This window comes from Sapajus apella, unplaced genomic scaffold (genome assembly GCF_009761245.1).
Source record: "Sapajus apella isolate SASKATOON/1434 unplaced genomic scaffold, GSC_monkey_1.0 scaffold202, whole genome shotgun sequence".
NCBI lineage: Eukaryota > Metazoa > Chordata > Mammalia > Primates > Cebidae > Sapajus > Sapajus apella.
In genome coordinates this window covers 826,135-853,518 of record NW_022437142.1, presented here as the reverse complement: position 1 = coordinate 853,518, position 27,384 = coordinate 826,135, and the positions used below count along the sequence as shown (strand labels likewise).

General features: G+C 45.9%; 1 protein-coding gene, 1 long non-coding RNA gene and 1 pseudogene across 2 annotated transcripts; 1 reads left to right on the top strand and 2 right to left on the bottom strand.

Annotated features, from left to right (window-relative positions):
* The first annotated feature begins 666 nt into the window (after positions 1-666).
* Positions 667-1,651, top strand: LOC116544001 (annotated as a pseudogene).
* Positions 1,652-14,113: 12,462 nt separating this feature from the next.
* LOC116544000 lies at positions 14,114-16,074 on the bottom strand. Its single transcript, XR_004265779.1, has 3 exons — positions 15,529-16,074; positions 14,760-14,792; positions 14,114-14,358 (listed from the first exon to the last, which is right to left on the bottom strand). It is a non-coding gene; the product is annotated as an uncharacterized LOC116544000 (long non-coding RNA).
* Positions 16,075-22,132: 6,058 nt separating this feature from the next.
* LOC116543999 (olfactory receptor 3A2) lies at positions 22,133-23,203 on the bottom strand. Its single transcript, XM_032270077.1, has one exon. The coding sequence runs from the start codon at positions 23,150-23,152 to the stop codon at positions 22,205-22,207; it is 948 nt and encodes a 315-aa protein (XP_032125968.1). The 5' UTR covers positions 23,153-23,203; the 3' UTR covers positions 22,133-22,204.
* Between the last annotated feature and the right edge of the window lie 4,181 nt (positions 23,204-27,384).

Below are 27,384 nucleotides of genomic sequence, written 5' to 3'. Positions count from 1 at the left end.
ACTAACATCCCTTTTTATTTCCAATGACATTTCATCAATTGAGGATTCCCAGATAGACTATCATGTAAGCAAATAATTTTCCCCCCTTCTTTCCAATATATATGCTGCCCCCATGTTGCATATGATGGATCCCAGTTCTTTTTTTTGAGACGGAGTTGCCAGGCTGGAGTGCAATGGTGTGATCTCAGCTCACTGCAACCTCTGCCTCCTGGGTTCAAGCAATTCTCTTGCCTCAGCCTCCCAAGTAGCTGGGATTACAGATGTGTACCACCATGCCCACCTAATTTTTGTATTTTTAATAGAGACGGGGTTTCACCATATTGGCCAGGATGGTCTTGATCTCCTGACCTCGTGATGCACCCGCCTCAGCCTCCCAAAGTGCTGGAATTACGGGAGTGAGCCTCCATGCCCAGCCAACATACTAATCTTTAAACACTTCAAGAGTATAGTAAGATGATAGGATTGAAAATAAGTCATCGATATTATTTCTATAATACTGAGGATGCCAGATTAGAAGTTGCTGGAATAATTAAGTCACACAGAGATTTTCCGCATTCAGTTTTTGTGCCTGTTATTACTTTGTTGCCTACCTAAACAAATTATAAAATTTAGTCTATTTTTAGTGCTAAGAAAATAGTTTATCTTCATGTCATTCTACAATTGAGGGCACCTTGTAAACACCTGTTGGTGCCAATGTTGCAGAGAGTTGGGGAAATGGATGGAGGCAACCACAGTGAGGGTTCAGAGTTCCTTCTCCTGGGAATCTTGGACAGTCCTGAGCAGCAGCAGATCCTGTTTTGGATGTTCCTGTCCATGTACCTGGTCACGGTGGTGGGAAATGTGCTCATCATCCTGGCCATCAGCTCTGATTCCCGCCTGCACACTCCTATGTACTTCTTCCTGGCCAACCTCTCCTTCACTGACCTCTTCTTTCTCACCAACACAATCCCCAAGTTGCTGGTGAACCTCCAGTCCCAGAACAAAGCCATCTCCTATGCAGGGTGTCTGACACAGCTCTACTTCCTGGTCTCTGGTGACCCTGGACAACCTCATCCTGGCTGTGATGGTGGATGATCGCTGTGTGGCCATCTGCCGCCCCCTCCACTATGTCACAGCCATGAGCCCTGGGCTCTGTATCCTGCTCCTCTGCTTGTGTTGGGGGCTGTCTGTTCTCTATGGCCTCATCCATACCCTCCTCATGACCAGAGTGACCTTCTGTGCATCCTAAAAGATCCACTACCTCTTCTGTGAGATGTACGTCCTGCTGCGGCTGGCACGTTCCGACATCCACGTCAACCACACAGTACTGATTGCCATGGGCTCCTTCATCTTCCTCGTCCCCTTAGGGTTCGTGATCACATCCTACATCCGCATCGTCAGAGCCATCCTCCAAATACCCTCAGCCACAGGGAAGTACAGAGCCTTCTCCACCTGTGCCTCCCATTTGGCTGTGGTATCCCTCTTCTATGGGACTCTGGGTATGGTATACCTGCAGCCCCTCCAAACCTACTCCATGAAAGATTCAGTGGCCACAGTGATGTATGCAGTGGTGACACCCATGATGAACCCTTTCATCTACAGCCTGAGGAACAAGGACATGCATCAAGCTCTGGGAAGACTCCTAAGGAGACCCTTTCAGAGGCTTAAATGAAGGTAATTTTGGAAAGGGGATTGAAGTGGAGACCGGAAATATCCTTCACCGTATGTAAGGCATTATGCTGTGGGATATGCAACAGTAATCAGGGTACAGCTCCAGCTCAGAGTGAGCATTTCCATCTGTGCTAAAGAAAAGACACAATGTGGCCGGGTGCGGTGGCTCACACCTGCAATCTCAACACTTTGGGAGGCCGAGGTGGGCAGAGTATGAGGTCAGGAGTTTGAGACCAGCCTGACCAACATGTTGAAACGCTGTCTCTGCTAAAAATACAAAATTTAGCCGGGCATGGTGACACATGCTTATAATCCCAGGTACTCAGGAGGCTGAGGCAGAAGAATCACTTGAACCCAAAAGGCAGAGGTTGCAGTGAGCTGAGATCATACCATTACACTCCAGCCTGCATGGCAAAGCAAGACTCTGAAAAAAAAAAAAAAAAAAAAGACATAATATGTATTCCAGGGCCTCCCAGACCTCACAAGCCTTGGCAATAAATAATGTCATGCTAACACTACTGCCAGAATTTTAGGGGTCAAATACTTAAACCTGCTTGATCATAGGCCCACAGACCTAGGCTTACCTATATATACCCAGTTATGGCCTAGGGAGTTCTCTCATGTTCTCCAGCACCCATTCACTTATGATCCAGAGGTCTGGCTTCTCTAAGGAGCCTGCTACCCTCAAGCTCTTTGGAGAAGACATTTTGCACTACCCCTACCACAGATGCCCTGGGTGAGGCTTCCCCTTTCCTGATGCTCTAACAGGTACAACATGTACCACTTCAATGCTGACATACAGTCACTCTGGACACAGCCCATATGGTTCATGCAGAAATGCCAACGAGATTCCTCTTGTGCTCTGGGTTGGATTGATTTTATCTTTCGAGCCTCAAAGCAACACTCTCGTACCTTTTCCTGCAGCATGCCTTTTCTCTGTAGGAAGCCAGGCCTTGTCCTTGGAAAGACCATCCTATCCTATTATTTTATTTTGCCTCACCTTCCTTCTCTTCCTCATGCAAGAATTCCATTCACCCCTCAAAACAAAACTCTCAAACATCAATGGATATTCAAAAGTAGCAGTGGTAGTAGGGCCAGTAGAAGGGGAGGATTCTGGAACAAATGAACAATTTAGGAAGCCCAGAGAACATAGAAGAAAGGAGATATTTTAATAAATAAATTGGGAATAGAACTTAATAAAATATAAACCAAAAATATAATGAAGAAGATTTTAAAAGCCAAAGATTGGTTCTTAAAAGAAATGAAGTGAATAAACCTCTGGGATATTGATTGAAGAAAGAAAAGACACAAGCAAACATTACAGTGGAAGAATGGGGGTAAAAACTAAAGATAACATCAATATTAGGATGATGAAGGGAGAATATCATCAACATCTACATGCCAACAATTTTGAACATTTCAACAAAATAAATCCTTGAAAAACTGTGACTTGTCAAAGCTGACTCAAGAAGAAACAAAAAAATTAAATAGTCCTATAACTAGTACAATTTCAGCAATTGTTTTAAATATTCACATATATGAATATGTACATAGATCACAAATACAACTCCATTTATAACGAACATTTAGCAAGTTATGGATCATCCAGTTAAAGAAAAAATCTTTGCAGAGAATAGTAAAAGAAATGAAACTTCCGAAATAGTTTTATGTCATAATTATCACCTGTATATCAAAGCAGAAAAAGAGTATAAGAAAGAAAAGTACAGGAGCTAATTTCACTTAAAAATAAAAGTCAGGTATCCCAAAGAAAATACTAGTAAATTGAATCCAACAGAGTTTTTTGTTTTTTTTGTTTGTTTGTTTTGTTTTCTTTTGAGATGGAGTTTCACTCTTGTTACCCAGGCTGGAGTGCAATGGCACTGTCTCGGCTCACCGCAGAGTATTTTAAAATAATAATACTGCATAAAGACCCATTAGAATATATCAAAGGTATGTAAAGATAATTTGATGCCTTTAATCCATAAATGTTATTATATTGTCAAATTAAAAGAAAAAAATGAACATGTCAATAGATGCAGAGAAAGATAAAATTCTAAACAAATGTCCTTGATAAAGCAGTAAAATTATTAAATCTCACCTTTTAGTGTATCTTTTTATACATCTTTTGTATAATAAAATGGCAAGTACACATAGAGCACTTCCGCATCTCAGAGTACAGTGGTTGTATTGTTAGAAGTACTTGAGTGATTGTTTGAATTTCAACTCAGCCAGCCACTTCATGGAACATTATTTTTATTTGTAATAATAACTGATAAACCATAGTTATTTAGAACTGGTATTTGGCAGCTGTTTCTACAAAATAAATGAAGTGAGCCTGTCACTGTAAGAAAAACTGACAGTATTTGTTGCCAGTAATACATATTTGGTCTATCAAGCAAATATCACCCCTTTGGAAAATTTATCCATTATGGTGATGGATATATATTTCATATAGACATGAAATGTGCCAACATTTGGAAGATCTGCATAGCTCAGTGAGCCAACATTTTTTAAATGACCAATGCACTATGTGAAAAAGTTGCACGTGGATAAAAGATGAATTTAAAATGCAAAAGAAGCCAATGGATTTTAATGACATAGGGGATAAATGTCTATTGATATGTTATCAGATTCTGCATTGCTACTAACCTTTAAGAAACTACCACTTACCACATTTTGATGTAGTATCAAATAATATTAAATGAAAAGGTTATTAACATAATCTTCCCTTTTGCAATTACAAATCCGTATCAGGCTGGATTTCTCCATACATGTCAACCAAAACAACATATCACTACAAATAAATGCAGCAGCTGATACAAGAATCTAGCTCTCTTCTATTAAGCCAGACGTTAAAAAAAAATTTGAAAAAAAGTAAAACCATACTATTCTTCAGTAAATTGTTTGTTTTAAAATATATAGTTATTTCTACTTAAAATCCTACTATACAAACATGTAATGGTAGTATTGTTTTGTGAATGAATTAGTAAATAAATATTTTAAATGTCTTTCTAATATAAGAATATCAATAGTTACAACCCACATAAACACAGCTCATAGCTCTTTTGGTCCCAAAAAATTTTAAGCAGGTGAATGTATCCTGAAACCAAAAGTTTGAGAATTGTTCTAAAGCACAACATACTTGAAAATTGTTCTCAAATTCAGGAAATCAGTTCCTTTGAAAAACAGGACAAAGTGAGGGAAAGGAATGGGGATAGTGCTTTAGAGCTATCTATAATATTTTAGACCTTTTTTTACAGGAAGAAGTGACATGATCAGGTAACAAATTAATATTTTTAATTTTAATTTTAATTAATATTTTTAATGTTATATATGTGTCTAAAATTATTTTCTTATTTTGTTGTATGCTTGAAATTATTCATAACTACTTTTTTAATTTTTAAAAGAGCCAAAGGTTTGGGTTGCCATTGGGTTTGGCTTGGATGTGGAAAACACATTTGTCTTAGTCAATTAGGGCTGTTATAACAAAATATCACACAGTGGGTGGCTTAAACAACAGAGATTTGTTTTCTCACAGTTGTGGAAGCTAGGATTCACTATCAGGATGTCAGCATAGCTGAGTTCTGGTAAGACTGCTTCCTAGCTTGTAGGCAGCCACCATCTTGCTGTGTGTTCACATAACCTCTTCTTTGTGTACGCAAGGAGAGAAAGGAAAAGCACTGGTCTCCTCTTCTTGTAAGAGCACTAATCCCATCATGGGGGCTCACCATCAGGAGGTCCTCTAAACCCAATTCCCTCCCAAAGGTAATATCACATCGGGGACTGAGCTTCAACATATGGATTTGGCGGGGACATAAACATTCAGTCCGTAACAATATTTCTTTCCCCTCCAAACACATAGAAAACCTAAATCATACTTTTTTATTTAAAACAGAGTCAAGAAGAGAGTGACATAAGCAGGATGACAGAATAGGAGTTCTCCAGCTTCACTACCCCACACAGAAATCCAGCTACAAGTACCCACAATCAAGAATGCCATCCTAACACATGGACACGGGGAGGGGAACGACACACACTGGACCTGTGGGGGGAGTGGGGGCAGTGGAGGGAGAAAATCATGATAAACAGCTAATGCATACAGGGCTTAGTAGCTAGGTGATGGGTTGACAGGTGCAGCAAAACACCATGGCACACGTTTACTTATGTAACAAATCTGCACATGTATCCCAGAACTTAACATTTTTAAAAAACATCTTGAATATTCCAGGAATTGGGATTGAGGCTGAGACACCACCTTGGGCCACACAATTGAGAATAGCCATGACCCAAGAGTAACAGAAATTGTTCTCTGACCACACCACCCTCCCCAAAATCAGCACAGCACCACACACAGAGAATTTCCCTAGACCCACAGTTTCTACAGTAAGAAAAGTGAATTGGAGTCCAACACCAAGTTTCCCCACCATTCTGGGATCCTTTGTAGGATGAGACAAGCTCACGCTTGTCTTATCCCAGGGGAAATATAGAGGGTACCAGCAGAGTTAGACCAACTGGGGTCAGTTAGAAACTGGGGTCAGTCTCTCTATTCAATAATGGCGCTGAGATAACTGCCTAGTCATATGCAGAAAAAAAAAGTGGACCATTACCTTTCACCATATGCAAACATTAACTTAAGATGCATTCAAGACTTAAATGTAAGACCTCAAACTATAAAAATCCTGGAAGAAAATCTAAGAAATATCTTTCTCAAACCTTGGCAAAGAATGTTTTTACCAAGTCCCCAAAAGCAACTGCAATAAAGATAAAATTGAAAAGTGGGACCTAATTAACAAAAGGGCATCGGCACAGCAGAAGAAACTAACTCAGGAACTACCAAAAGAGTAAACAGACAACCTGCAGAACAAGAGAAAATATTTGCAAACTATGCATCTGACAGAGATCTAATATCCAGTATTTGTAAGGAATTTAAATCAACAAACAAAAAAAAAAACCCATTTAAGAATGGCAAAAAGGAAAAGACATGTCTCAAGGGAAGGCATACAATTGGCCAACAAACATATGAAAAAAAATGCTCAACATCACTAATCATGAGAGAAATGCATATCAAAACCACAATGAGATACCCTCTTGCACCAGTGAAAATGGCTATTAATAGAAAGTCCAAGAAAAGCAGATGCTGGCAAGGCTGTGGAGAAAAGGGAGGGAATGCTTATATGCTGATGGTGGGAATGTAAATTAGTTTAGCAACTGTGGAGAGCAGTGTGGAGATTTCTCAAAGAACCTAAAATAGAACTACCGTTTGACTCAGCATTTCCATTACTGGGTATATAATCATTCTACCGTAATGACATATGTATGCATATGTCCATCACAATGCTATTCACAATGGCAAAGACATGGATTCCATCAGTGGTTGACTGGTGCCTATCAGTGGCTGACTGGATAAAGAAAATGTCCATATATACCGTGGAATATTATGCAGTCATAAAAAAGAATGAACTCACGTCCTTTCCAACAACATGGATGGAGCTGGAGGCCTCATTCTAAGTAAACTAAATCAGGAACAGAAAACCCAAATACCGCGTTTGCACTTACAAGTGGGAGCTAAACATTGAATACACGTGGACCTAAACATGAGAACAATAGAAACTGCAGACTAATGGGGGAAGGGCAGGGAGGGATGGGTTGAAAAACTACCTAATTGGTATTATGCTCTCTGGCTGGGTGTAAAACACACATGCAACAAACCTGCACAGGTACCCCCCCATATTGAAAATTTTTTTTAATAAAATTTTTAACAAACAAAAACAAATTCATATAAAACCACAAAAGACAACGGCCAAAATAATCTTCAAAAAAAGAACAGAGCTGAAGGCATCATAATCTGATTTCAAAACATATTAACATATTATAAAACAATTTTAATCAAAACAGTATGGTACTGGCATAAAAACAGAAACATCTATACACAAATAGTGAACTATCTAAAAAAAAAAAAAAGAGAGAAAGAGAGAGAAACCATACCATTTATAAAGGCTACCAAAAGCAAAAGATACCTTGGAGTACATTGAACCAAAGAGGTGAAAGAGCTCCAAAATAAAAACTACAAAGCATTGAAGAAAAAGTTGGAAAGGGAATAGTAAATAGGAAAATATTTCCTGTTCATGGATTGAAAGAATTAGCATTACTAAAATGTCCATGCTATTCAAAGCGATCTACAAATGAAAAAAAATCCATATCAAAATACCAATGATGTTCTTTACAGATACAGAAAAATAGTCATAAAATGTATATGGAACCGCAAAAGACTCCAAATAGCCAAATGAATTTGGAGCAGAAAGAACAAAGCTAGTGGCCTCACACTACCTGAAATTCAAAATACACTACAAAGCCATAGTAACAAAAACAGCATGACACTGCAATAAAAACACATAGACCAATGGAGCAGAATAAAGTATACAGAAATAAATCCATGTACTTAGAGCCAACTGATATTTGACAAAGTTGCGAAGAACACACATTGGGGAAAGAACACTCTCTTCAATAAATGGTACTGGGAAAACTGGTTTTCCAAATGCAGAAAAATGAAGCTAGACCCCTCTCTCTCACCATACAGAAAAATCAACTCAAAATGGATTAAAGACTTAAATGTAAGACAAAAAATGATAAACTACTAGACAAAAACATAGGGAGACACTTCACGGCACTGGTCCAGGCAAGGGTTTTTGAATAACTCAAAAGCACAGGCAACAAAAGCAAAAACAGACAAGTGGAATGGCACCAAACTAAAAAGCCCCTGCACTGCAAATGAAACAATTAACAAAGTGAAGAGATAACCCACAGAATGGGAGAAAATATTTGCAACCAATGCATCTGATAAGGGGTTAATATCCAAGCTATATAAGGAATCCAAACAGCTCAATAGCAAGAAAACAATTTGACTTTAAAATGGGCAGAGAACATGAACAGGTGTTTCTTTAGATGACATACAAGTGGCCAACAGGTACATGAAAATATGCTCAGCATCGCTAATCATCAGAAAAAATGTACCTCAGAACCACCATGAGGTATCATCTGATGCTTGCTGGAATAGCATTCACCAAAAAGATGAATGAGGAGTATTGGAGGATGTGGAGAAAAGGTAACTTTTCAGCATTGTTGGTGGAAATATAAATTAGTATAGCAATTACGGAAAATGGTGTGGAGGTTCTTTAAAAACTAAAAACAGAACCACTGCTGGGTACACTCCCAACACTTTGGGAGGCTGATCCTCCTTTGGGAGGATCACTTACAGCCAGGAGTTTGACACCAGCCTGGGCAACACAGCAGCATCCCTTCTCTACGAACACAAAATTTAAAACGCTAGCTGGGCACAGTGGCACACACCTGTAGTCCTAGCACCTGGGGAGGTTAAGGCAAGAGGATCTCTCGAGCCCAGGAGAGCAAGGCTGCAGTGAGCTATGATTGTGCCGCTGCACTCCAGCCTGGGTAAAAGAGTGAGATCTTGCCTCTAAAAAAATTACTTGCTTTTAAAAATGGAACTACCATATGTTTCAGTAATCCCAGTTCTAGGTGTATATGAAAGCAAACGCAGTCAGTATGTTGAAGGCACATCTGCTCGCCCATGTTCATTCCAGCTCCTGCTACAGAACCACAGTTAGCCACCCTGTCAGGTAGTCCTGGTTCCCTTTCTGCTCTAGAATCCATCACTTCTGGGTACCAAAGACACTTCTGTGTACAATACTGTACCCACCAACGACAGCAGTACTCTGTAAGCAAAGGGAGGCAGAGAGAACAAAGCAGCCAGCCCAGCCCAGCAACAAGCAGCCAGGCAGGGGATACTCTGTGAGCTGGGTTTCAAAGGACAGGAAAATAGTTTTGTCGCCCCCCAAAAAAAAAAAAACAAAAAAACCGAGAAGAAATGCGAGGGAAAGGGAATAGCACAGATGAAAGCATGGTGATTTCCAACACGGCATGTGCAGGGAGTTCTAGGGAGTCTGGAGTAAACAGAGCGGCGGGCAACGACGCTGGCCAGGCAGGGTCACAGGCTGGGGTCTCCAGAGGGAAGTGAGAGAGTCTGGAGTAGAAGGTGTGTACTAGGGAACAGTACCTGTGAGAGAACAAGGGAAGATGCTTGACTGGGCAGAGGAGCAAGTCACATTGCGGACACGCCACCCAGAAAGCCAAGTGTCTGTGCTTCTATAACAACATTCCTGAAACCGGGTAATTTATAAAAAGCAGAAAATTATTTCTCACCGTTCTGGAGACTGGTAAATCCACACCAAGGTGCCAGCTAGTGAGGACCCGGTCCCTCTGCTTCCGAGGCAGCATCTTGTGACTGCATCCTCTCGGGGCGGCGGGGAAAAGAACACTGCACCTCGACAGGGCGAAAGGTGAAAGAGGAGGAAAGCCACGCGCTGCATGAAGCCTGTTTTATAAGGGGTCTTAATCCCATCCACATGGGGGGAGCCTCATGGCCTGATCACCTCTTAAAGGCCCCGCCTCTTAATACTCTCACGCCAGCTATGAAGTTTCAACGTGTGGCTTTTGGAATGGACACATTCACACCATAGCACCAACCCAGGAGAGACACTCAGAATCAGGGAAGACCATCGGGGCTGTCCCATATCAGGGGGGAAAGAACACTGTGCCGTGTCAAGGTGCGGTGTTCTTTCCCCTCCTCGTCCTGAGAGGATGCAGGTGAAAATGCTCGGTCTTTATCCCGCCTCAATCACCAGGTGTGGGCTATCCAGGAAAAGGGATTGCCTGTGGGAGGACGCTCTCTGTGGCTCAGGAAAACCCTACGGGAGCTGACAGCTGAAGGCTGTTTCTGACCACACTCCTCACAGCTGGGGAGCATGTCTGTCCTTGAAGGGAGAGCCATCCTTGAAGGTCACCTCCATATGTCCACAGACATGTGTGAGCAATGTCACCAAGGGTCTCCTATGGCTACCTAGGGAGCTTGGATTTTATGCAGTAGGCAATAAAGAGCCCGTGAAGTCTCAGGCATGGAAATGACACCCCCAGCTTGGTGTTAGGTGGCATTCTGAACACTGGACGTGAGACAGGGATGAAGAGTGAAGTCGGGGAGACCAGTCAGGAGACTTCCAGCTTTATCGAAGTGAGGGGACGGACCTCCACAGGCAGTAACAGAAGCATAAAGGCATGGAAGGATCAGAGGGGAATTTAGGAGGTAAAACTTGCAGGGAGGCAAGCCAAGACTGTGTGCTTTCGGAAGGTGAATCAAAGTATCAAACATTCAAAAGCAGAACCTCTCAGCATCTAGCCTGCCCCTTACCAGCAGCAGGCTCCTGATGAGACGTTCTGTGTTCACCAGTTTTCCTGGCATCTAGGTCGATGTTTCAGACATAGTAAATGCCTGATAAATACCTGTTGAATGAACAGGTGGATGAGTAAGAGGACTGAGGCCACACAACTGACGCAAGACATGGCTGCAACTTCCTGACTACAAGCCTGTGGAAGCCACATCAAATTGTAGCCTCTGCACTCACGCCGACACCCAGGGTGAAATGCAGAGCGGGTGAAAGGGCTGCCAGGGTAGCGCAACCTAGCTTTGCTTCGACAGCAGCTGAGGAGTGAATGCACATCCGCCCTCTCGTGCCTCGGAGCCCATGGAGGAAAACCGCCTGCCATTTAAAATGGGGCCCAGGTCTGTTTCGTCCATTCCAAGGCCACAGGACACACTTCTTGGCCTGCAATTCCTCCACCATCAGGCCTGCCGCCAACTTAGCTATGGGCCAAAAACATCTTCTTAGCCTAAGAATACCCCCCCTCCTCTCTCTCTCTCTCTCTCTCTCACACACACACACACACACACACTCTCCAGATCTCAGCTCTTAAGACAATGACCAGAAATGCATATTTTGAGTACCCCCAGCAGCGGTAGCTAAGATACCACTGGACTGTGAAAAAAAAAAATCAAAACTCCATCCTACTTAACCCATATTATTATTAAGTACTCACTGACTTTTTTTTTTTTTTTTTTTTTTGAGTCTGGGTTTCGCTCTTGTTACCCAGGCTGGAGTGCAATGGCGCGATCTCGGCTCACCGCAACCTCCGCCTCCTGGGTTCAGGCAATTCTCCTGCCTCAGCCTCCTGAGTAGCTGGGATTACAGGCACGTGCCACCATGCCCAGCTAATTTTTTGTATTTTTAGTAGAGACGGGGTTTCACCATGTTGACCAGGATGGTCTCGATCTCTTGACCTCGTGATCCACCGGCCTCGGCCTCCCAAAGTGCTGGGATTACAGGCGCGAGCCACTGCGCCCGGCCACTGACGTTTTTTAATTGGCTTTCTAATCGCCTTGCCTGCAGAAACAATGCAAATATGCAGAGAGTTAACAGTAAGAAGTGTGTGCTAAGTGCCTATTTTCGTAGACTATGTTGTGAGGGACGCTCAAGACACTTAGCATTTCCCCGCGGACATGGAAACAGGGACCGGAGCTGACTCTCGCCCGCTAGAGCAGGAGACTTATCGCTAATTATTCATTACATGGCTTGTATTTTTTTCACGTGTATGTATTAGTTTCCGTTGTTTTTTGTTTTGTTTTGAGATGGAGTCTCACTCTGTCGCCCAGGCTGGAGTGCAGTGGTGTGATCTTGGCTTACTGCAGTCTCTACCTCCAGAGTTCAAGTGATTCTCCTGCCTCAGCCTCCTGAGTAACTGGTACCACCAGGCCCAGCTAAGTTTTGTATTTTTAGTAGAGACAGGATTTCACCATGTTGGCCAGGATGGTCTTGATCTCTTGACCTCGTGATCTGCCCATCTCGGCCTCCCAAAGTGCCGGGATTACTGGCATAAGTCACCACACTTGGCGTATTAGTTTTTATTCATTTTTATTTTTTTAATTTTCATTTTCTTGATTTTTTTCTTATTTTTTTAAATTTTTGCTTGCGTATTAGTTTTTAAAAAGCATACTGTCAACAGTAAAATAATAATTTTAAAAAAGGCTGGGCACAGTGGCTCACACCTGTAATCCCAGCACTTTGGGAGGCCAAGACGAGTGGATCACCTGAGGTCAGGAGTTCAACACCAGCCTAGCCAACATGGCGAAACCCCGTCTCTACTAAAAATACAAAAACTGGCCGGGAGTGGTGGCAGGTGCCTGTAATCCCAGCGACTTGGGAGGCTGAACCAGATGAATCGCTTCAACCCAGGAAACAGAGATTGCAGTGAATGGAGATTGTGCCACTCTAGCCTGGGCAACAGAGGGAGACTTTGTCTCAATCAATCAATTAATAAAATTCGTCTACACCCTTCCACTTCTCACGTCCACTGTGACATCACAGCAGCCACGGGCGACAGTGGGGAAGTGTATCCTTTCAGATGTCCATCTTTCCTCCACAGATTTTCTGGCCCAGCGGCTTGAGCCTGTCTGTGTCTCCACGTGAGATCATAGAATGTACGAGGTCAAATGACCTAGACACAGCAATAAGGCTCTGTGTTAACTTTGTGGTTTTTGCAGCTCAGAGCAACACAGCAGTGACCCAAATAGAGCAAGCGACGCTGCTGGAGCGGCTTTTGCCAGGTTGCCAACGTGGCACCGCCAACTGCCCCCTGCCTCCTGTTGCAAGTCCTCATGACTAGACCACCGCCTGGGTCCCAGCAGCAGACCCGGGTTGGCTCATACAACAAATTCTACATTCACTTTGACTGTTCAGCTGGAGCCCTCACTGTTCCCATTCTGATGTGTGTGGCTTCACCTTTTATCTGGGTGTGTGTATTCAACAGGACCCAGGTCTGGGCCTCGGCAGCAAGGCTGGGCAGGCTCTGCCGGGGTCTGAGTAGCCACTGGCCTGTTTCGCATGAGTCAGAACCCAGCGATTTCATGAAAACCTGCAGCGTGTGCGCTGAGATGGTTGGGAGAAACAGTTTTATGCACCAGCCGCTGCAGGCACCTGTGCCTTAGGCTTACAGGCTTTTCAAGGATTAATAACACGCTTGGATCCTGAAAGAAAAGAAAATGTATTGCTAGCTTCAAAATACTAGAAGTGCAAAGTTGAAATTACTAAATATTTCTTTCAATGCATACGAAAACTGGCACATCGACTTGTCAACAGCAGCTCAAGTCTTCTAGACGGTCACCCAGAGTCTGTTTACTGTGGGTGCAGGTGCAAGCGGCACCCAAGGGTCCGGGACTCAGAAGACCTTGGCTGGAGCTGCCCCCACCCACCAGCGCGGCACAAGGACTCATTGCACTGGGCCCCCCGACTGTGCACGGCCCCCCTGCCCCGTCCCCTATCCCAGGACACAGCCCATCAGACCCTGCAACTGAGACAGCAGCAGGCAGAAACGAAAGCACAGACTGGGAAGGAGGTAAGAGGCAAAGGAAAAGGGGGCCCTGGAGAGAGGACCCCGGGCACCCTGCCCTCCCCCACCCCGGCAGCTCCTCTCCCCAGGTCCCCAGCCTCACCTTCCCTAGGAAGTGCCTGCGGTAGGCCCTGGAGAGAGGACCCCAGGGCACCCTGCCCTCCCCCACCCCGGCAGCTCCTCTCCCCAGGTCCCCAGCCTCACCTTCCCTAGGAAGTGCCTGCGGTAGGCCCTGGCTTCGCCCTTGCACTCCAGCTTGTAGCCAAATGTGTTGGGGCTGAGGTTGTCCTCTTCCTCCTCCTCACAGATGCTGCTGCCCAGCGATGTTGGGGTGCCCACGTTCTCCGGGTCCTCAATCCAGTAGCCCCCAAACTGGGGCAGGATGACCTGAGGGTACGGGCCTCCCTTCTCCACAACCTGAAGGCAGAGGGAGGGCCTCGCACTGCAGCCGGCCTTTGGGACCGCAGGGGAGAGGGGGCCAGTGGCCGTGTCCCCACTACCTCCGTGCTGCTCCCAGGAGAGGGCCTGGTACCCACTGGTACCTGAGGCCAAAGGCAGTAACATGAACCCCTCTTCTAAGCCCCACAGCCTCTCCAGCTTCCTTCACCAACCCTGTAGCCCCAGGGTGGCAAGGCCGAGATGAGCACCCCCAACTTCCACATGGAAAAGCTGCGGTTACAACGGCAAAGACAGGAAGGAGGTCCCAGGCCCCAGGTTCTCTCCCCTGTGGGGCTGGCACGGCCCATGGCCCTCATTTCCCAGGGACGGGACCCAGCGCAGGCTGCAGAGCAGGTGGGAGTCGGGGGTGGGGTGCCTACCTCGTCGATGCTGGGGTACGGGATGTAGTCATCCTGCAAGACAAACCAGGGGACGTCACCGCGAGTCCCGGCAGCGCTCATGGAGTCTGAGCGCTGTTTCCAGGCCTAGCAAGGGGGTCTGCCGTGGGGGCTTAGCAGGCTGCCTGGGGCTTTGAGGGAGGCACAGTCAGTGGAAGAACAGCTCAGAAGCAGCTCTGGGATCGGACATCCACCATGTTCTTGTCCAAACTGACAGAACCCGAACATAAACCCTGCCAGCTGATGATGCAATAGACGAAGGCGCTGAACTTCTCACCGCCCGTGATACCAGCTCCTCATCCTAGAATGCCAATTCCGGAAAACGACCCCTGGTCTCACCCAGCGCTCGTCTCTAGGCAAGGGGTCTGACCTCCAAGGCATAAGCGGCACCCCTGCGCTTGGAAATGGAACCTGAAGCTGAGAGCCGACTGCCCCCTGGAACCCAGGACATAGCCTGACAGCCTCACGCTGTACAGGACAGGGAAGAGCCAGGCCACACGGCCAAGCCTGAGCTCCCACCGAGGCCTCCCCCAGCCTGCTCAGAAGCTGCCCTAAGGCATGGAGCCAGGACCCCTTTGCTGCCCATCCTGCACTAGGCTAACAAGGGCACAGTCACTCAGGGGCCGTGGCGAAGGTCAGAGTTAGAGGGTGTGAGACGGAAGACCCCAGCACCTGGCAGCTCCTCCTGCCTTCCTCTCACCCTGGCCCCTCACCAGGGCCATCTGGCCGCCCCCTCACCCACCCAGCCCACCTTGTTCTTCTGGGGTCCTGGCTTCTGCTCTTCAAGCTTGATCCCCTAGAGAAACAAGGAAAACAGAATCCACAGAAAAGCAAAGGTCAGAAGAAAGGGCCGGAGGAAGAGCACCTGGCCTCGCAGGGGTTAGTAACAGGAGCGGAGCCACAGCTGGCCCGTGCTGGGCTGGCACACCCCACATCTGGCCGCTGTCGGCCTCACAGCAGCCTCAGGTGAGGCGGCAGGGCCGTTGGGCTGACGGCACAGACTTGAGCCAGATCACCAGGGTTCAAATCCCAACACTGCCTCCTATCAGCCTGATGACCTTGGCGAGCCGCAGAAGCCTCTCTGTGACTCAGTGTTCTCATCCGTGAAATGGGAATGATGGTGGTGTCCACTATGGTGGTGAGGGTTCAGTCTTAACAATGCGCTCAGCACTTGGAACGCTGATTGCTGTATAATAAATGCTGTGGGTCGTTATTATCATGAAGGAGGCAGTATTGTCATCCAAAGCTTAAACGTCTGTCTTAGGGTCACAGAGTCAGTAAGGGAAGAGGAATATGAGAACCCGTGCCTGCTGGTGTGAGGTCCCGCACTCTAGGCCCGGTGCCTACAGGCCCCAGGGGACGGGCAGGAGCCCTGGTGCTGGCCCTCACTCTGCTGCGAGCTTCCTATTTGTGACCCTCGACAAAGCGTAGCCTCTTGGAGCCCCCAGTGTCACCTGTAAAATGAGGCTGACGACACTCACTCACCTTCCATCTGGCTGATGCAAGGATCAGACATGATGCCTGGGATGGAATAAGGGCGTTCATCTACAGAAAGAATTCACTTCTGGGGAGCAGTGGCCAGTCAAACTTTTTTTTTTTTTTTTTTTTTTGAGACAGAGTCTCTCTCTGTCACCCAGGCTGGAGTGCAGTGGCACAGTCTCAGCTCACTACAGCCTCCACCTCTCCAGTTCAAGTGATTCCCCTGCCTCAGCCTCCCGAGTAGCTGGGATTACAGGCATGTGCCACCACACCCGGCTAATTTTTGTACTTTTAGCAGAGATGAGGTTTCACCATGCTGGCCAGTTCTTGAACTCCTGACCTCAGGTGATCCACCCACCTCAGCTTCACAAAGTGCTGGGATTACAGGTGTGAGTGACCGCGCCCGGCCCCTGTCCAGCAGTTCTATCACTGAGTCTGACTTAACCACGTTGTGCAGGAGGGGAGCATGTGGTAGTTCCAACACTGACTGAGAAAATCAGGCGAGAGTATGATGCAGTGCACAAACCAGAAGAAATGGTTCCCCTCGGAAGCAGGAAGTCCAGAAGCAGTCTCTGCCTGGTCGTAACACTAACGCACGGGGATCTTAACCTTCCCAGCCAGCTGTCTCTGGGTCTCCCTTGAAACTCACAGCACCTTTCCACCAGTGAGGACACTGCGCCCCAGGAGGAGGCTGTTTGCCTAAGTCCGCACAGCCAGCACGTGGCCTAGATTTGAAGCTGGGTCACCGGCTCACCAAGTACATGGCGTGCCCCACACACTGTGGACAGCAGGGCTCCTGTGAACTGGGTGGATTCGGATGCAGCCTGTCCGGACTCCCCTGGGCTGAGTCACCCTGCAGCATTGTTGAGGAGGGCATGGGAGGGCCCTTCCCACTGGACAGGCACTCCTCTCTCACACACACAGAAAGTCACCTGCATGGCCCTACAGACCCTGTCCCGGGTGGCACACTGGGCGGACGGCAGGTGGGGGCAGCAATGCCAGGAGTCTGTTTTGTTTGGCTGCAGTAGTCATCCCTGGCTGGGAACAGCCCCTAGGGCAGGAAAGCAAACCTCCTTCCGTCCCCTCCACCATGCCACTCCCTCCCCTACTGCACAGCCACTGCCCAGTACTGGGCCCTCTCTCCTCCATGCACTAGCTTTGTGAGAGGTATTCTCTTTTGCTATTTATTCATTTAGAGATGGAGTTTCGCTCTGTCGCCCAGGCTGGAGTCCAGTGCCATAATCTCGGCTCACTACAACCTTCACCTCCTGGGTTCAAGTGATTCTCCTGCCTCAGCCTCCAATGTAGCTGGGATTCCAGGTGCCTGCCACCGCCCCTGGATAATTTTTCTATTTTTAGTAGAGGCAGGGTTTCACCACGTGAAAGCAACAGCGCAGGAGCACAGACTCATGTGAGACCTGAGTTAGATGAAGACCTAATCATAGGATTATAGGATGCTTTCCCTGGCTCTGCATCCCAACACCACATCAATAGGACTCCTGTATACTGACAGGATTAAAATGGAAAGAATGGCAAGGCTCCAATACTATTTATAAAGGAATATGAAGAGAAACCCAAAGACAATGGGGAAATAAAAACAAGGACAGTAGAGGAAATTTCAGCCACTGATAACTACAGCTACAGCAAACAGTAAACACAGCCTAACTTCTGACCATAAGAACACTTCCCGCTAAAGGCCTATTTACCATAGTTCCCTTTACCCATACATGATGTCTAGCATTCAACAAAAATTACAAGGCATGCTAAAAGGTAAAACACACAGTCTGAAGAGACAAAGCAAGTACCAGAACCAGAATCAGACATGACAGAGATTTTGGAATTATCAGATTGAGAATTTAAAATAACTGTGATTAATATGCAAAGGGATCTCATGGAAAAAGTGTACCACATGTAAGATGATTAATGTAAGCAGAGAGACAGAAACTTTAAGAATCAAAAGGACATGCTAGAAATTCAAAACACTGTAACAAAAATGGAGAATACCTTTGATGGGTATGTAGAATGAATGTTTTCCCCCCATAAAACTCATGTGTTGAAATCTAATCTCTAATGTGATGGTATTTGGAGGTGGGGCCTTGGGGAAATGATTAGGTCATGAGAGCAGAGCTCTCATGGAAGGGATTAGTGCTTCACAAAATGAGCCCCAGAAAGCTCCTTTGTCCTTTGTACCACGTACAGATGCAATGAGAAAACAGCCACCTATGACTCAGGAGGTGGGCTCTCATTAGATCCCGGATCTATTGGCAGCACCTTGATATTGGACTTCCCAGCCTCCAGGACAGTGAGAAATAAATTTCTCCTGTTTATAAGCCACCCAGTCCATGGATTCTGTGATAGCAGCCCAAATGGACAAAGACGATGGGCTCATCAGTATACTGGACATGCCTGAGGAAAAATAATCTGTAACTTGAAAATATTCCTATAGGGCTTGAAGATATATCGATATAAACTTCCCAAACTGAAAAGCAAATAGAAAAAAAAATCCAAAAACCATGAGAGAATATCCCAAAACTGTGGGACAATTATGAAAGATGTAACATATACATAATGGTAATACCGGAAGTAGAAGAGAGAGAAAGAGAGACAGAATAAATATTTGAAGTAATAGTGTCTGAGAATTTTCCAAAATTAATAACAGACATCAAATCACAGATCTAGGAAACTCAGAGAATAACAAAATGGGATAAACCCCAAATAATCTACATGTGGAAATATGATAAACTTCAGAACATGAAGGAAAAGACAAAAACTTGAAAGAAGGCAAGAGATGAAAAACCAACTTGACCTAAAGAGGAAAACAAATAAGGATAATCTTGGATGCTTGTCAAAGGGCACAAAATTTCAATTAGGCAGAAGCAATAAGTTCTGGAGCTCTGTTGTACAGCATGATGACTATAGTTAATAATAATGTATTATGTCTTTGAAATCTGCTAAGAGTAGATTTTAAATGTTCTCATCGCATACACAAAAAAACATCTATGAGGTGATGAATATGTAAATTAGCTTGATTGTGGTGATCATTTCACAATACATACATTTACCAAACATGCTTTATAGCACAGGTACAATTTTTATTTCTCAATAAGACAGCTTAGCCGGGCGCGGTGGCTCAAGCCTGTAATCCCAGCACTTTGGGAGGCCGAGGCGGGTGGATCACGAGGTCAAGAGATCGAGACCATCCTGGTCAACATGGTGAAACCCCGTCTCTACTAAAATACAAAAAAATTAGCTGGGCATGGTGGCGTATGCCTGTAATCCCAGCTACCCAGGAGGCTGAGGCAGGAGAATTGCCTGAACCCAGGAGGCGGAGGTTGCGGTGAGCCGAGATCGCGCCATTGCACTCCAGCCTGGGGGTAACATGAGTGAAACTCCGTCTCAAAAAAAGACAGCTCAGTAAGGATGTTCATCACAACGTTGTTATTACAAAACAATTGAAAACAACCCAAATTATATAAATGGAGTTTTGATGAAATAAACCGTGGCTTATATGTTTAATGATATACTGTGCCACCATTAAAACAGATAAAGCAGGATGTTCGTCTTTGTTATGTAAAAGATTGTATTGCATAACGTAGGAAATACAAGAAGCAGATCACACAACAGTATGGTTCTACTGACATGAAATGGGCATATCATATATACGGGAAATCTCTAGAAGAAAATACACAACAATTTTAAGAGGTGTTAACTCTGAGTGGTGTGATTTTTGGTGCAGTGAAGGAACATTTGGAGTTTTATTTTCTACTTGACAAAATAATATCGTTTCAATGTTTCCACTATTAGGTGTAACATTCTGAATAATTTTTAAAATAAATATATGTAGACTGGGAAGCACAAAGACAGAAATCCCAAGGGAAACACAACTTTCTCACTTGTTCAGGAAACCCCTTGGTGTTGGAGGACAGGCAGAACACAGGAGAGGGATGAATGTTGAGAAGGAGGCAATGCCAGGGCTGGGACCTTCGGGGGTCACAGACAAGTGACAGCTGCTCATGGGGTAGACGGAGTGGTGGTAATGCTCTCAGAATGTCTTCTGAGTTGTTCAGACCCAGGGAAAAGTTCATTCAGTCTATTATGATCAGAGGTCATTCAATGTGAAGACGTGTGGATAGACAATCTTGTCCAGTCTCTTACGGTACAGGTGGACACAAGCCTGACCATGGTAAGGCACTTTCCAAGATCACAGACCAGTGGATGCATGGGAATGTTGAGATGACCACATCCCTGGTTCATGTTCACAAGAACTTTGCCCTTTGAGGGAAACCCAAGTTCTCTGATCCTTAAGTGTCTGGACACCCGGGAGTATCAGAAAAGAGATATACTTCTTCTGTCTTCCCATTCTCTCCTGTGTCCTTTCCTTCACTTCCATCCTTCTTTCCGACCCTGTTTGCTCATCACTGTGTCCCATCTCTCCCTATAGCCTCACGTTTCATCTTCATTGTTCCACTTAATTCCTGTCCTACCCCCCACTCTCATATCTTAATGGGCTGGAGGCTGGATAAACATCAAGATGAGGAAATAGTTCTGGGTTGGAGCAGTACGGATTTATTATTAATAAAATAAAGTTAGAGGCATTGGCAAAGGTTGAATAGCTAGAAATAGAATAATGAAATGACAGTGGATAAGGGGAAGAAAAGCTGTGGTATATACTTAGTAAACACATTTAGGAAATGGAAGAGAATAGTAATTCAAGTAGAGATAACAAAACATATTTAAAGACAAGTTATAATGTATGTGTAGAACACCTTTGTATACTTTAAATAATCAGCTCCATCCATGAAAGAAAGAGAGAGAGAGAAAGGGAGGGGTTGGGGGAGGGAGGGAGGGAGGAAGAAAGGAAGGAAGAAGGAAGGAAGGAAGGAAGGAAGGAAGGAAGGAAGACAGGGATGCATGCATCCTTCCTTTCCAGGGAATACGTTGATGGGTATGTATTTTCTGAGCAAGGAGCTTTAAGAGAGTTAAGTAAGACTTTGGAGGAAAAAGTTATATTGGATATTCTACATGGAAAATTCTAAGGACCTGATCATAGTGTAAACATTTACTCTTTCAAAGACTTTATCATATGTGTAAAGGTGACATTAAATGAGAGAAAAAGCCATGACAGGGAATAGAGATGAAACGTTCCTTTTATGACCTTAAAATACATCATCTATATATTAATGCAGTTTTAATTTAGTGAGCTCTTTTCCTCCTTAGACCTTTCCTATTCCCTAAACATCCAAAGGATTTTTATATGGTAGCGTAGAGAAGAAAACGATCTTGAAGGTGAAAGCAAAGAGATGAAACGAATAATCCACCACACTAGGTGGTTGTTTTAAAAAACAAAAACAAAAACAAACAAACAAAAAACTTCACCTATTCTGAGCTGGAGGGAATCTCACATCCCAACCAGAAGGAACGATTGCAGCACTACTCCTGGTTACTGAGGCTGTGATTGACCAAGTGGACATTCTTCGTAGGTCATTGCTTTCTAGGTACACAGAGCTGCGAGGCTTTAACTCTACCCAGAAAGAGGGCACAGACAAAAACAGGGCAAAACTTGCCCACAGGGCTTGCTTGACAGAACCTAGTTTCATATTAGCATCTTCATTCATCTCTACAGAAATTATCATCAAGTGGTATATTATAAATGATGTTTATTTATTTTGTCTACTTTTATAGCATGCGAGTTGCATGAGCACAGAGACTTCTGTCCATTTTGTTCACCAATGCCTTGGAAGACTATCCAGGTCATAGAAGTAATCTAGTAAGTTTTCGTTGAAGGGGTAAATGATGTAGGGTTTCCTCGTAGGACAAACACATAACACCAATCATCAAGCATCAGGAGATTGGAAAAATAGTTATGGCTAAATTTGTCCTGGTTACTGTCTTCATGGGAAATTTTTCTCAGTCCAGAAAAGGCAGGAAAGGAGGGACCCCATCACCTCTCAGGTCAGTGATCTCCTCCCCAAAAATATTCGCCACAGAGCACCCTGAACATCAGGGTTTCTGAGGCTGTAGATAAGTGGGTTCAGCATAGGGTTGATCACAGTGTTGAAAACTCCAACCCCTTTGTCCTTGTCTGAAGCCTCCTCTGAACCCAATCTCATGTAGTTGAAGATACCTGTTCCATAGAAAAGGCAAACCACAGTGAGGTGCGAGCCACATGTGGACAAGGCCTTCTTCTGGCCCGCCACTGAACGGATTCGTAGAACCGCAGCTGCCACATGGATGTAGGAGGTGATGGTGAGAACCAAAGGTGCACCTGCTATTATGAAACCCACAGCAAAGAGCAGCAGCTCATTGAGTTGGGTGCTGGAGCAGGAGAGCTGGAAGAGCTGTGGGAGGTCACAGTAGAAGTGATTGACCTCGTTGGGGCCACAGAAGTTGAGTGTGGATATGGCCACAGCGTGGGTCAGTGCATTGCTGAAGGCACAAGTCCAGGACGCAGCCACCAACATCCTCTGGACTGTCTGACTCATGCGGGTGCTGTAGGTGAGGGGCCGGCAGATGGCCAGGAATCGGTCATAGGCCATGGCGGTCAGCAGGAAGCAGTCCGTCCCCGCCAGAAGGTGGAAGAAGAAGAGCTGGGAGAGGCAGGCGTCATAGGAAATTGTACGCTTGTGGGACAAGAGACGGCCCAACATTGAGGGAACAGTGACAGTGATGCATCCAACATCCAGTGCTGATAGGTTCCCCAGGAAGAAGTACATGGGCGTGTGGAGTTTGGGCTCCACCAAGATGGCTGCCAGGATGCTGAGGTTGCCCCCAATTGTGACCAGGTAGGCAAAGAGGAAGAGCACAAAGACCACAGACTGCATCTGTTCTGTTTGCACGAGGCCCAGCAGAATGAACTCAGCAACAGCCGTCCTGTTGGTCCCAGCTTCTGGCTCCATGAGTTTCTGTAAAGTAATGTCCCAGCAGGGGAGGCATCAGTTCACTCAGTTCACTTACTCAGCATTAACATTTTGAAGCATTTATGCTCAAATGGTGGCCACGGTGAGTCCCCAGGACGCCACTCACTCCTTGACTGCCTCCATCACCTCTATGTCTTTACATCATTCTTGGTTGAGATGCCCAATGCCACCATCACCTTGTTCCTCTCACCCTCTGCTAGTGGAAAAGGTCAGAACATTTGGAAGAACATGAGAGCTATTTAAGTTAATAATGTGTATTGCATTCAGGATTTTTGCTAAAGGAGTAGATTACAGCTGTCCTTGTCACAGGGGGGAAATGGGTAACTGAGATGATGGATATGTGAATTTGTTTCACTATAGTAACCATTTTACTACTGCAAATATCTCATAACATCATGTTCTGTACCCTAAATATAAACAAAAACTTTGTTTTAAAAAAGATAGAAGACTTCCTGTATGAATATAGTTAAATTTAGATGAAATTTTCCTATTGCTCTCTGAGGGATCAACCCAAACTAATAAGCAGGTTTCAAAATAGAAATCCAGAGGTCCTTTAAGTTCTAAGGTCACATGACTTGGAGGAGGGCGGAAATCATCCTCTGGCCTGATGATCACTGACGGAGTTGGTAACTGATAATGCTTTGCAAATCAATACAGGTATTGATGGACTTACGACCTATGCAACTTACGACCATTTGACTTTACAACCACAATCGCTAGCCATGACTGCTCCGCTTCTGGCAGCACAAACGTTGCCCAGCTGGGCGTACGACAGTGCGGACCAGCTTCCGGCAGCACTACCATCTCCGCAGGCATATAGCCTACTCAACTTACGACCAAATCGTGTTACGGCCGGTCTGTCGGAACCAATCGTGGTCGTAAGTCGAGCACTAGCTGTAAATCAAAGGGCAGCCACTCTTTACATACGTTATATTAAAGAAGAGTTGCGACCTCCCTTTTTCCTGTCAGGTCCATTTTAACACAAGCATTAGATGGCCACCCTGTGGTTTTCAGCTCCTTGCTTGCTGTTTTCACTACCTCCAAAGGGTCCCCTCCAACGACACGTGCCCGCATATTTCACAGCTTGGCTCAACTGCTGACTGATGACTTAATTCTGCCTTGAAACTTCCCCATCAAAATACAATCTCTCTCCTCTCTCTCTCATTCTTTCTCTGTTCTCTCCTCTCCCCTCTCTCTCTCTCTCCCTACCCCAAATTATAAATATACACCATTTCTTGGAATTTATGACTGTTTACTTTTTTTTTTTTTTAAGACGGAGCTTTGCTCTTGTTGCCCAGGCTGGAGTGCAATTGTGCAGGCTCCACTGACTGCAACCTCCACCTCCCAGGTTCAAGTGATTCTCCTGCCTCAGCCTCCCAAGTAGCTGGGATTATAGGCGTGCACCACCATGGCTGGCTAATTTCATTTCTCCATGTTGGTCAGGCTAGTCTCCAACTCCTGACCTCAGGTGATTTGCCTGCCTTGGCCTCCCAAAGTGCTGGGATTACAGGCATGAGCCACTGAGCCCAGCTGACTGTTTACTTTCTAGCTGAGTCACTTCTTTATAGAGCCTGCCTCTGTAAGTGACTTAAACACAGAATACATGTGTCATTCATTTGTTTCAATAGCAATAATCACCATAACACTTATGCACAGGTACCAATATTTCTTAAATAAATAGATGGATGGTTAAAATGTCTATGATTTCATCAGTATGAGCTGAAGTTGTCAAGGAAGACTTTCTGGACACACTGGAATTTGTCACGGCCTAGTATGCTCCAGGGGAGGTTCGGGGCTAAGTGCAGGGTACAAAGTTGTGACCAGGACTCCTTTGTGTTAATGGGACAAGCAGGTCTTGGACCAATCCACCTGTTCTTTTTACTTAAACCTCCCAAAACAATACGGCCCTTAGGAGGAACACACCTTACAGACAAGCGAGTCACGGTCAGGGGTAGAAGAACCACTCAACAGCTGTTGCCAACTCTCAGACAGATACAGATGAAATTGCTTAAAACCAGGGGGATTCTGGGATGACCTCAGGTCACCCTGAGACACCCAGAGGGACTGACAGGGTCCCCACGAGGCCCACTGAGGAGCCCTCCTGCACGACCACTCTTGAGGCTCTCCTTACGCACCCTGACAGCTCCCTGCTCTGGAACTCCAGCCCACCCATCACGCGCCCACCATGACAAGGCTCAAGGCCTTCGCTGGAGTGAGGGTTCTCGGCTGCCCGATGCCGTGGGTGCGGGCAGGGAACTGGTCTGAGCAGGTCTCTTCACACTCACAGTAACGGGCAGCAGGCTGCGTCTGAGAGACGAGAGCACGGGAGAAGAAGCACAAAAGAACCCAGGAGCTCCGGGCTAGAGTCCCAGCTCTTCCCCTAAATACTCTTCCCTTCCAGGGGCATCCATCGCACCAGGTTGATTCAGCTGATGGCAACAGAAGCCCCTTCTCTGTTTTGTAGGAGCAGAGGAAGGACACGTGAGATACTCACCCTGGAACGGACATAGGAGACACTGAGGTTTCTCCAGGAAGAAGGGGAGATGCTGCGCAGACCCAGGTATCCCCCGGAGAGCGAGTGAGGGGCTATGAATGAAGAATGAAGGGAATCGCGCTGCTGTCTTCTCTGTGTAGGGCTGTCTGCACCGCAGCGTTATCCTCTGGGGCACTCAGAAACTGGCCCTCCGAGGAGAGGGAAGGAGGGGGAGACAGACATGGGACCGGGAACACCTCAAGCCCTTCATGCTTACGGCAGCGAAGCCTCACACCTCCTGGTATTTAGACTTTCTCCCAAGGCAGGCTTTGTCTCTGGCCCTGGCTTTGCAGGCAGGCTGTCCTGGCAGATGATGGAAGCCCTACTTAATGGTGGGTCACTGAGGCCTACAGGACTTGCCCACAGCCTCAAAGTCCCCCAGGAAGGGCGAGCTGCAGCTGGGAACTATATATCGGTGTTCTAAGGAGAAATTTTCTTTCCCAGATGTCAATCAGGGCATTTGAGCAGAGACAAGCCAATTCCTGAACTTGCCTTGGACCTGGGGAGGGAGGAGGAGAGGCCCCAGAAGGGAGATAAGAGGGAAAACTTTCTTCAAGTCCGGCTTCCTGACGAGTCCTCAGTAGTGTGGTGCCTGCTCTCTTGGGGTCTTGTTAGCGGGAGCCACTGGGACTGCGTCTTGGGGATCCTATAATTATTCCGGAGGTGATGGGAGACGGGCCCTGTGATGCTAGAAGGACTCCTGGGAAGCTGCCGACCAACACGGTTTTCTAAGCCAGGCCCTTAGGAATTGTGAGCCGTGGTGAAGGTCACAGATTAATGAACAGAAGCTGTGGGAAGGTGTAGGTGTGTGTTCCTCTGACTCCTTTTCCCACTAGCAAATGCTCAGCCAACAGTCCTTCACCCAAGAAGGAGGGCTCTTTCTTCTCCCACCAGGGAATTCTGGTGCAGAAGGGAAAGCAGTGCCGACAAATCTGTTCGTCTGATTATTAGTGGTTTCACTTTGTACAAGATGCAAAGTCGGTTTTGGGGCCCCAGTTTCCTCATCTGTAAAATGAGGTATCCTCCCACACAAAGCACTGCTGTGAACATGAAACTCACTAAAGTGCTTAATAGAGGTTCAACAATGTATCCGCATATGAATTGATAACATTTATGAGTATCTGTGGCTGGGTGTGGTGACTCAAACTTGTCATTCTAGCACTTTGGGAGGCTGAGGCAAGGATCACTTGAGCCCAGAAGTTCAAAACCCAGCCTGGGTAACATGGCAAAACCCCATCTCTACAAAAACTACAAAAACCAGTTGGGCATAGTGGTGCGGGCCTGTAGTCCCAGCTACTCTGGAGCTGAAGTTAAAGGGTCGCTTGAGCCCAGGAGGTGGAGGCTGCAGTGAGCCGTGATTGCACCCCTGCACTGCAGCCTGGGAGAAAGAGCGAGAACCCATCTCAACAAAACAGCAAAAGCAAACAAACGGAAACCATTCCTGAGTGTTTGTTATGTACATGGCCACGTGCTAAGAACCTGACAAGCCTGGAGTCTCTTTCAGTCTTCGCAGTTCTGTGATGTAGATTGTAGCAGACATACAAGATGTTCCGCCTCACATCTGCTTCACCCGTCTTCGGATTTCAGCCGTGGTTGAGGGGACAGTTCCCCGCAGGCTTCCACTGCAAGCTGAAGAGTAACCTCTTCCCTGGGATCCTCCGATGCCATGAGCAGTGGG